This window comes from Sphaeramia orbicularis, chromosome 17 (assembly GCF_902148855.1).
Source record: "Sphaeramia orbicularis chromosome 17, fSphaOr1.1, whole genome shotgun sequence".
In the NCBI taxonomy this organism is placed as follows: Eukaryota; Metazoa; Chordata; class Actinopteri; order Kurtiformes; family Apogonidae; genus Sphaeramia; species Sphaeramia orbicularis.
The window spans coordinates 26,258,632-26,269,988 of NC_043973.1; the positions used below are offsets into that span (position 1 = coordinate 26,258,632).

An 11,357-nucleotide genomic window follows, 5' to 3' on the forward strand; every position below is an offset into this window, starting at 1 on the left:
TATTACAAAATATGAAGTTGTCTTCAAATAGCTTGACCTACATTAAATGACCACAAGGGGGCATTCTAATATAATGTGATGACTAATGACTTTATTTTTTATGGTAGACTTAACAGCTGTAATTATTTACATTCAAAGCCAACTCTGTGACATATTTAATGGTGCTTTTCTCATTGGATGTTTTACTTGGAGTTTGAATAGACAGTCCGGCTTCTCCCAGTTCTAATTGTGTCTGATGCCTCTATTTTCCATGACTGTATCGTTCGTCCTACTTCTCTTCTTATGCCTCTCCTTCACACAGATGACACTGACTGCAGTAATCACCGCCATTACTGCGAGTACAGACAGAGAAGAGGCAAGTGCAAGGGTGGTTTTGTCTTGTGTGGAGCCTTTGTATTGACAGCTGTCACCGTAGTACCACCAGTCGTCGCCCACCGCACACCTGCATGGACACAAACAGAAGATAGAGAGAAAAAACAGGATCATCACAGATATACAAGTTTACACAGTGTATAATTACAGTAAATGGTGTTGGAAACTGATGACAGGTAAATCTGAGAACTTATTTGGACATGAGATGGAAAATATGTTTAGTCAAAGGCATGCACGGTGTACTAATAGATAGATTGATAGATATACTGATTTCTACTGCTAAGAGCTTTGACCTATATAATTGGATGGAGTTTCTGGGATCCCAACCACCATATTCTTGAAATAAAAAAGGTATTTTCTCTATACCGCAGGTGTCAAACATGCGGCCTGGGAGCCAAATCCGGCCCACCAAAGGGTCCAATCTAGCCCGTAGGATGAATTTGTGAAATGCAAAAATTACACTAAAATATTAACAATCCTTTAGTTCAGGTTCCACATTCAGACCAATTCAATCTCAAGTGGGCAGGACCAGTAAAATACTATCATAATGACATAAATAACTCTCACAATATAAATATATATATATATATAAACAACTCCAAATGTTTCTCTTTGTAAATGTAAATATTTTCATGTATTTACACTAAAACAAAATATAATTTTGCAAAAAATGTGAATAACCTGAAATGTCTTAAGAGAAGTACATACAATTTTAACAATATTCTGCCTGTTACTAAATGTTTTGTGTATTTGTAGATCCACTGTGATCTGTAAGTTATAATGTACATGTGTAAATGATAAACTGAGGCAGAACATTGTTAAAATTACACTTATTTTTTCAGTTTGTTCATGTTATTCATATCTTTTGAAAGGATAGTTTGTAGATGTAAACCTGTTCATAATATAAATATACTTTTTTCACTCTAAAACATAGAGAAATTTTGGAGTTGACGTTATATATTATTATGTTATTATTTTACTGATTTGGCCCACTGCAGATCAAATTTAGCTGAATCTGGCCCCTGAAATAAAATGAGTTTGACACCCCTGCTCTATACACTTAATCACATGTGAAGAAAAAAAAAAAAAACTCAAAGATTAAACAACTATCATCATTTACAGTTCAAACATCCTCACCTGCAAGCAGGTGGTCCTACATCCACCACACAGATTCCGTCGTTCTGGCAAACTACATGGGCACAGGCATCAGGTGGAGTGGTGGTGGTAGGTCGAGTGGTGGTGGTAGGTCGAGGGGTGGTGGTAGGTTTCGGGGTTGTGGAAGGCAGAGGCTGTGTCTCAGTCAGATGAGACACATCTGAAAAAGGCAATACACAGAATTGGGCCCAAGAGCACTGGGGAACAGTTATTCAATAGGCAATTGCAACTATCTGTATCATGTGTCTGACATGGTATGATGATGGTATGTTATATGCAATGAGGAGTGTACATCTAAATGCACCAGATTTTGCACAAGTAGTAGAGACGAGCATATGATGATCACATGAATGAATAATTTAATGTATGACAGCATGACTATGATTTCATAGTCTATAAGCTGCATTGCCATTGGCCTTGTAGTAGCATTTAGATCAGGGGTCTCAAACTCATTTTCTTTCAGGGGCCACATTCAGCCCAATTTGATCTCCAGTAGGCCAGACCAGTAAAATAATACCATAATAACCCATAAATAATGACAACTCCAAATTTTTGTCTGTGTTTTAGTGCAAAAAACCCCATTAAATTATGAAAATACTTACTTTTATAAACTATCCAAACAAAAAAGATATGAATAACCTGAAAAAACTGAAATTTCTTGAGAAAAATAAGTGCAATTTTAACAATATTCTGCCTAAAATGATCATTTCTACATGTGCGTTATGGATCGGATTAACAAAGACACTAAACACTTAGCAACAGGCAGAAAACTGTTAAAATTGTGCTTAATTTTCTTTAGACATTTCAGGTTGTTCATATTTGTTCAGGTCATTCACATTTTATTGTTACAGGATAGTTTGTAAATGTAAATATTTTCATAATTTAATATTATTTTTTGCACTTAAACAAAGACAAAAAACTGAAGTTGTCATTATTTATAGGCATAATGTAAGATTATTTTTTTTCCACATCAAACCAAGAAGAAAATATGGAATCATTATATTCTGTAGGTTATTATGCTATTATTGTACTTCAGATCATATTGGTCTATATGTGGAACCTGAGCTAAAATAAATTCGACAGCCTTGACTGTGGAATTTTTGCACTTTGCTAATTCATCCCATGGGCCGCATTGGAACGTTCGGCCGCATGTTTGAGACCCCTGATTTAGATGAAGTGTCTCATATTTATAGTGTAATCTGATGCTTTTACCCTCCATGGTGAGAAGGAAGATGGCATCCCCTCCCTTGATAAAGTCCCTGCTCTTGGCTCTGAGGTGAGTCAGATACACTGCAGTCCCTGAGCCTGGCCCTCGGAAATACTTGCTTCCATCATCAGCAGTGACCTCAACACCAACCTTGCGAGGGTCGTCCCAGAAAAAGGCTTCTGAGTCTGAAAAGGCAAACAAATGCACTCTGATAGCAAATACAGTTCAAGAAAGAAGAAAAGACTTAAAATTATAAGGAAAAAAACTAGCTCCACCTGTTGCTTTCATGTTGGGGTCAGTAGTGACACTCCTCTGGTTAGACATACGCTTTTGGATATGTGGGTGCTGATCCATCAACATCATTGTCATCTGTTTCCAAGGACACGGCCATGTCTGTCCTGTGTCCTCTTGACGGGCCACCAGATGAGCATAGGCTGACAGCTCACCAGGATAGCCGGCTTTACCACTGGGGTACAGCTGCATCTGAAAGGTGTAGCCCTCCTTAGAGGTGAATGGTGGGCTGAAGATAGGCGTGTTCATTGGAGTGTTATCTATGACATGACTGAAGTTCTTAACTCGCCATATGAATTCTGGGCAAGTTGTTTCTGAGAGGTTGATATCATCCAGGGACATCCCCCCTGCTGAAGACCCTGTACCCACTTTGGTGCCTTCAAACACAACACGGAATTTTTTCGTGACGTTTAGACTGACATGGTGCAGCTGCCACAGCTCCTGAGGGGCTCCTGTTTCAATGCATAGGGCAAAAACATTTAATTATGTACACAGTGGCCACATTACTGCAGTTGCATTTGTTGCTGTAGTTCAGTGTTTTTCAACCTTAGGGTCGGGACCCCATGTAGGGTCGCCTGGAATTCAAATGGGGTTGCCTGAAATTTGTAGTAATTGATTAAAAAAAATAAATAAATAAAAATGTACTAATAAAAAAAATATATGGTGAGTTGAGAGAGACAATCCCAATCCATAAAAGACATGACAAACTCTGAAGCTGAAACTGAAGCACTGTGGTACTGTTTATCTGTCAAATGTTCATTGTGGTCTGTTTCAGACACTGCAGCTCTTTCAGAATTCATAGTTTGAGTTATTTTTTATTCAGTATTAATTTGCAGCCTTGTATATTTCATCTGAGAAGGCACTATTTAAATATCTGAGCAGTTCCCGTATGGAGGGGAGTGTATGTTATTTTCTTTGATGGATGCAAATCATGAATGTAATAACTAATCCTATATTTTTCTGATGATGTTTTATGTTTTTAATGATAATAATGGTTATTATTTTTAGATTTGCATTGTTAATAATGTGAATTGTGATTGTCATGCATATCATGTATTGTTATATTCTATGTTTTGTGTTGCCCTTCTGTGTGGACCCCAGAAAGATTAGCTTGTCACTTCGGTGGCAGCTAATAGGGATCCTTTTAAACATTAAACATTACATCCAAGCTGGACTGACTGTACATATCCTGTCCAAGGAAAATAAAATTCTCACTCTGTGCAGTAACCTACACCTGGCTTTTCTGCCTCTGTCCATAAAAATATACATTATATAGCCTAAATGTCATCTCAAATTAACATTTATTTGCAACAAAGTATAGCAAACTATTACATGATCAAAAACAAATTAATTTTAGCAAAAAAAAAAAAATGTCTGGGGTCACCAGAAATTTTTGATGTTACAATGGGGTCACGAGCCAAAATAAGTTGGGAACCACTGCTGTAGTTTGAAGTGTTAGGATATAGCAATAGTTACCATCAATGGTTGTTATATAGCGCAGTTTTCCATTGGGGTTCTCCTTGTCATACTCTCTGACATGGATCTTCAGTGTGTCTGTGGGTCCGGCACTGTTGTAGTAGAAGAACTGCAGACACTGGTAACCCCTCTTAGGGTAGAGAAGCCTGCTCTCCAGTAGTGCATTAGCCCCAGTGTTTGCAGAGCCAGTCTCGAAGTGCATGAAATATCCACTTCCTACAATTTCAGATGCCATGTCATTACAAATGTCAACACCTAAGCACTTCCTCAGTGCTCTTTGAACAATGAATGGTAACAGGCAGGATACATCTGCTCTGTGCTAATATCTTTTTATCTCTATTACTTTATATGCCTACAAGGTAATTCTCACCAGTGCATTTGCCCATGTTGGAGTAGTCAGTGCTCGGCCCTCCAGCAGCACTGGAAACTCTCATCCAATTATTCATATCCCCCGGCCCCTGAATCATACCACAGATGTTCTCACGTTCAAAGTCGCAGGAATCCAGAAAGGTAGCAGCCTTGGCTACAAGATGTCACATACAGTATGTTATGGTGGACTTTGTGCAGCCATAAACTGAGTGATTACAATGTGGGGTGAATGTTTTGCTTATCTGCATAATTCCACGTGACAAAATTTCCAATAATAAATCTGATACAGCTGACATGATTAAATATTAGAATGAAGTGTAATAAAATCTGACTGCAATAGGACTGAAAGTTTAGCAGATATAAAACTTGAAGTTGTAAACAGCTTGGAGGGTGGTTGTTTGGTACTTACTGCAGTTATAAAGACGGCTGAGCTTAAGCAGGTCACTGTCACTGAATTCCATTCTCTGGCCGATAACATCACTGAAAGCAGGGATCTTGGTGACAATGGTGGGCTCTGTGCCATTGCGAAAGGCATTTTTGCTGTAGTGCATCATGGAGCCGTAGTCGTAGGGAACACCCAAAGAGCTGGAGGTGGTGTCATTGTAGGTGTTGAAGTTGTGCTCTTTACCTGTTAACCACACATAAACAAATTAAATTCCACTTTACAGCCACGATGTCTCATTATGTCATAAATTTCAGAAATGTTTCTTAGAATCAAGAAAACAATAGAATTACAACCTGTTACTTATTGACAGATGATAGGTGTTTATGGATCACTTATCAAGGCCCTTTGCACTTTAATCACAGTGTTTAAATAACATTTTGTTTATTACTGCTGACACAGTTGGGTACAGTTTGATACTCCTTGAAATTCTGGCAATGTTTGGTTCATTAGGAAAATGCAGTCTGGAAAATAATGCATGCATACTGTTGGAACTCAACCAAACAAGCAATAAACTGCTGCAAATGCTCATAAAAGAAATCTGTTGAACATTCCCTGATGTTAAAGTTTCATACTCAATAATGTACAGAAAGGGATTATGAAAATGTGAGAGTATGATCAGTGTATTGTGATGTTTAAAGTAATAAAAAATTTAGTCGGTAACAAAAAGTGAGAGTTTTGGTACCTTCTGAGATTCGATCCCACATGATAGTGACGTAATCATCCCGGTCTGACCTGGACTGTTCGTGCCAGAAACCCAGAGCATGAAGGAACTCATGTTCAATAGTGGCAATGCGATCACAGTTTGTCCCTATTGATAGTCTCTGCTTCCCAACTCGACGGTTTCCCACAGAGGAGAAACAGCTTTTGGAAAAATAAAAAGGCTCAGATATATTTAAAGTTAAGAGTATATATACAATCTCAACAAAACATCCAATATAACTTTGTTTTTCCTTTACCCGCCGCCTTTGAAGATGGAAATGTAATTTTTTTCTCCATTCCAGGGTTTAAAGTCAATGCAGGTCTTGAGGCGATACTGCTCAAATGCCTTCAGAATCACACCTTTTGCATTGATCTCTGCAGACAATAAACCAATTCTTTGATTGTGTGATGATGATGTTTACTTTTATAGACATTACTCAAGCCTGCTATGGTACAACATGTCATCCAGGTGACAACTATGAACTGTGACTGTAAAGAAAAATGTGTGGCAACATTTGAGTAATTTGAAATTACCTGATTTTCACTGAAAAATGCAAATGCAGAGGATAGTGTTATAATAAATAATGATAAATCACTTAAGAAAGTTTTTTTTTAGGATCTGCCATAAAAGTAACACTGGGTCTTTATGGGTTAAAGTCAACCTTACCTAAGTCATCTTCCATATAGTATGGGACTGTCCTTGGCCATCTGTACTGATCCCCTATGATAGAATTTCGACCTTGTCTCTGCAGGAGTCAATAAAAGCAATCAAAATAATAAGCCAAGTTATGAGCACTTTCCAACCCAACATATTATGATTATGACAATTAAAACCAGAGAAAGTACAATACCTCATCAAGCACAATGTCTCCTTCTACCAGATTCAACCCTGCTTCTGTGGACAAACAGAACAAAGAAAAGTCATTTACAGTGGTCTCAGAATAATCATATAATGATAAGAAGAAGTCTTTTTTCTGCATACCATCATTGATGTCAAATATGTCAAGGTCCCGTCCACCATCCACATCAAAATCTGCACAGGTTTCAGAAAACAAATATGAAGAAACTCACAATGGCAGTGACAAATGATCAACTATAATAAATATATGGCAAGTCATGCTGGTTTCCAAACTCACCAGGTATTCTCACTGTCGGCTAAGCAAAAGAGAATTAGAATGCAAATGTTATTATTTCGCAAACATTTTTCAGCTCAAAAAGGAAAAGTGAATATTAGAGTTATTATAGATAACTGTAAAATAAACACATTTCTCACCAAGCTCAAAGCAGCTCCATATAAGAGGTACGCAATGTGTAGAACAAATAGCCCTGAAGGTTTTCCTCCTGCCATGTCATAAAATGTCCCTGAAGGACACTGTAAGTGACAGGTACTATAATGACTGAACACCTGTAAGCAACACAGAACAAAGCTAAATTTCAAACCACGTGATCACACGTTAATAACTGACAAAGCTGTAAAATTCTGAGTTACACAACAACAGTGTATTATCTTCCACCAAATCTTTACACATTTACAGATAGATGGTAGGCCGGCATTTGAAACATGACGCTTTAAAAGACTTTTGTGATATTAAACCTATGATATTATTCGATAGTAGAACCCAATCTACACCCTCAATTTACGAACCAAGTTTCTGATGTGGATTTGGAAGGAAAGCTCCTGATCTACCAGAAAACCAAGATATTTATAACTGGTCACTAGTTCTATTTGAGTACCTTGGGGTGTCATTATTGACCGGGTAATCACTGGTATGCCTCGTTTATGTGCAAACACCACACTGTAAACTCCAGTAACTTAATTTAACTCAAAAAAATAGTTGAAACTGATTACATCGAAATTTTTAAGTAATGTAACTCTAAAGCCGTTGCCTTAAAAAATTTAAGTAATGAGTAATGAAAACTTGAGTGTATCAAACTTAAGTGCTTGATTTGAACGGAACTGCTATTTTAAGTCCAACACACTAAATGCCAAGTTAATTTAACTTAAAATTTGTTCCAATATTAATTGCTTTGTATAATCTACAGCGTAATATCACCAGTTTATTGTACTCAATTCCAAGTTGATTAAATTAAATTCTTCTGTAATATAAACTGCTTTGCTGAAGTATTAGACTTAGTGTTTTGTTGCATGGATGGCAGGGAGCCAGCTAACAATAATTTGCTACTCCAGGAAAAGTTTGTAATTTGGCAAAGGTAACAGTTTTGCACAGTTCAGTCTCCATAGAAGATGAACAGGAAACCCATTGTTGGGCCTATGGCTCTCACTCATGGTGCAGCTCTACAAAAATACAAAAACAAACACAAAAAGGCCAATAAACATTGCCATACACACATTAAGTCAAAATTAACACTAACACCACCATCCTGCTGAACCCCTGCCCAGAAAAATAACACATTTTCAACAACATGCCCAATACCCACAGTGCAATGCAGAGATAAAAAAAGAGGTGTGGTCATGACTAAAACTTAGTGTTTTAAATCCATTCAACTAAAACTGTTTTTGTACTTTTGACTATGTCTACAAATTAGTAGAATATACTTACAGTACATTGTAATTAAAGCATTTTCGTGAATACAAAGTCCGGGCTTACAGTGCATGACTTTGGATTTCTCAGCAATTAAAACCAGTTTCAATGCCTCAAGACGAGCCTGAACTATATTAGAAATTATTATTAAAAGATTATGCAGTATAAACAGGCAACAAAATATATCTCATATTAAAAAACACAACATAGAAACAATGGCCTTTTTAAAGGTGTAACAGAAACAGTACAGATGTGAAAAATGAGTGTACACTGTTTTGTGCTTCTTTGCTATCTTACCTACAACACACCATATAGCAATGTGATTTGTACACAGTTGCTGCGAGATGTTATTGTCATTTCTATTTGCTTCATTGATTGACGAATGGCAGGACAGAATGAGATGGTCTTATTTTCAATCCCTCTAAGAAACACAAAGGGATAACACAAACACAGTTCAGGCCTGGTGATTCAACTGACTATGCCGTTAGACAAAAAGGGTATTGACAACTGTCACACTGACAAAGGCTACTCGTGTTTTAACCTTGAAAATCTAAAAGGCTTATATAGTTTTTTTTAAATTTTTTTATGTGAAATATTTTAGTTGCTCAATTCAAGTGATTTTTCAATTCAAATATATAAACGTGAACATGATGAGTATGAATGTAGTTATTACAGTTATTCTTTATGCTAAAATAAAATACTTTCTTTTCCAGGTACGGCTGCAGTGAGTCACAGATATGCGTTTTGTGGCTATTTTTGACCTGTATTTACACGACGACATCATAAAAGTGGTATGTTAACCCCACAAATGTAATAAACCGCAAACGTAATAAAAATTTACCGCTTTTAACATAATAATCCCACAAATGTAGTAACAGTCACCTGCCACAAACATAATACCTCATTTTCCCAGTGTGCTCCTACCCTCTCCATTGTTATCATAATCATATCCAGACATTTTATTTACATGGTTCAAACATAGGCTTCTATTATGCTTAATGAGAATAAATAATATCCAGTTCATACTGAAGCTTTTATAATAAAACCTTTTCAACATTTTTGCCCATTCTGTTTTCTACCTCCACTTGTATTTCTAATTAAACAACTATTAACCCTTTCATTCATAAATTATGAGAACCTTAATCAAGATTTTTTTTTTTTTTTTTTTTGGTGAGTGTTTTTATTTATCTTTAAGCATAAAAAAAAACAAAAAAACAATGCGATTGAAAATGTTCTTATGAACCTATTTTTCATGGAGTTGCAAAAATGTCCACTTAGCTGGACACCATGCGTTTAATTTTAGAAGCAAAGAAACACATATTTACTGTTATATTGCATGAAAACTAAACAATATAAGAAATATAAACACTTTTAATGCTAATCGGAGGTTTTCTCACATTTTAACAAATTCCAATATTAGTCACTACTCAATTCATGGAGATAATATGCAAAAAAAACAAACTTTTTGTTAAAAAAAAAAAAAAAGAAAAAGTTAATTACAGTCTAATAATAATAACAAGCAATTGATTTACACTCAAACATGTTACTGGAGATCAGCAAAGTTACAGTAATGGTATGAATTACAGTGTATGTGATGGTGCATAAGCGTCCACTGTGTTGGAACTAAAACAACAGAAAACCAACAAAACCCATGAATATACGTATAAGAAAACAGCTTTGAACAGCTGTCCACTGGAGTGACCACTTCGCATGAAAGGGTTAATCTGAAATTATCACCATGTGGTGTAACTGCAACATTTGATCATTCTAAAAAGACAAATATCCAATCGACAAGAATAAATGGACAGAAAAAGAAAGATGAATGAATATTAATGCATGCCTTACTTAAATATATGTAATGTAGTAATTTATTACATTTGTGGGAAGTTATTAAAATTTTGGAAACTGAAGATTTTTACCGTCCCACAAGTGTAATAAATTAAAAAAAATAATGAGGTATTATGTTTGTGGTAGCCAACTGTTATTACGTTTGTGGGAAAGTTATTACATTTGTGGAATTATTACATTAAAAGCTGCAAATTTTTATTATGTTTGTGGTTTATTACATTTGTGGGGTTAACAGTGGTATTTTGATTTCGAAGAGAGAGATTTATTGTTACATCCCTCAATTCATTTCACTCTGCCCTTTTCATAAAACTGGGACAAAGCAGGAAGAAACAATCAAACATCGCTGTCACATCCATGCAAACATTGGGTGGTTTAGTAGTATCATATTTTAGGCTTTGGTGATTACTTATTGATATTTCATGGCCTCTGCTTTATATTACTTTAAAGGGTGGTTTATGGAGTAGATGGAACTAATGGAGCTGAACTGATGGAGCTCGGGTGTTTGCCAGATTTTCCCAGCACAGGGCTTCTGAATGTGGAACAGGATTCTGCATAAATAAGCTCCTCTACAAACACAAAGCACATGACATACCCACAATTTTGCACATGGGCTCCTTACAATCCCTTATGTGACATTATTGTTATTAGTTTTTACTGCATTTTTTGGGTTGTTTCAACAGGATCAACAGTCAGACTGTACATCTGGAGTAAGAAAAATTAAATATAGTATAAACATGTCTTTATCGTTCACTGCTAACAGTTTATCATGCATTTTAAGGCATAAGGGCCGGTTAGCCAGGCTGATTTCAGTTTTTTCCACTCGTGTTACTGAGTGGATGGTGAAACACGGTGGAATACTGGCTTTAGCTCCAAATTAATTTCAGTTTTTCTGAATTTGAATTTATATGTTCTTGTTTAACTCGTAAGACCCAGGAAATGTCAGCAAAGTACA

General features: G+C 36.2%; 1 protein-coding gene across 1 annotated transcript; it reads right to left on the reverse strand.

Moving 5' to 3' along the window:
- Positions 1 to 222: 222 nt before the first annotated feature.
- Positions 223 to 7,362, reverse strand: LOC115437371 (meprin A subunit beta-like). The gene is made up of 14 exons (XM_030160599.1): positions 7,288 to 7,362; positions 7,151 to 7,169; positions 6,997 to 7,047; positions 6,866 to 6,909; positions 6,682 to 6,760; positions 6,272 to 6,389; positions 5,998 to 6,176; positions 5,280 to 5,498; positions 4,872 to 5,024; positions 4,502 to 4,717; positions 3,010 to 3,474; positions 2,740 to 2,919; positions 1,510 to 1,687; positions 223 to 442 (listed from the first exon to the last, which is right to left on the reverse strand). The coding sequence occupies exons 1-14, from the start codon at positions 7,360 to 7,362 to the stop codon at positions 223 to 225; spliced, it is 2,196 nt and encodes a 731-aa protein (XP_030016459.1).
- Between the last annotated feature and the right edge of the window lie 3,995 nt (positions 7,363 to 11,357).

What these genes read in the sequence shown, in the direction of transcription:
- LOC115437371 (XM_030160599.1), bottom strand. Translation starts at nt 7,362, where the DNA reads ATGGCAGGAGGAAAACCTTCAGGGCTATTTGTTCTACACATTGCGTAC. An exon ending in CTATATGGAAGATGACTTAG is followed by an intron (nt 6,390 to 6,681) that starts GTAAGGTTGACT and finishes TATTGTCTGCAG; the next exon opens with AGATCAATGCAAAAGGTGTG. An exon ending in GTAGGACCACCTGCTTGCAG is followed by an intron (nt 443 to 1,509) that starts GTGAGGATGTTT and finishes GTGTCCATGCAG; the next exon opens with GTGTGCGGTGGGCGACGACT.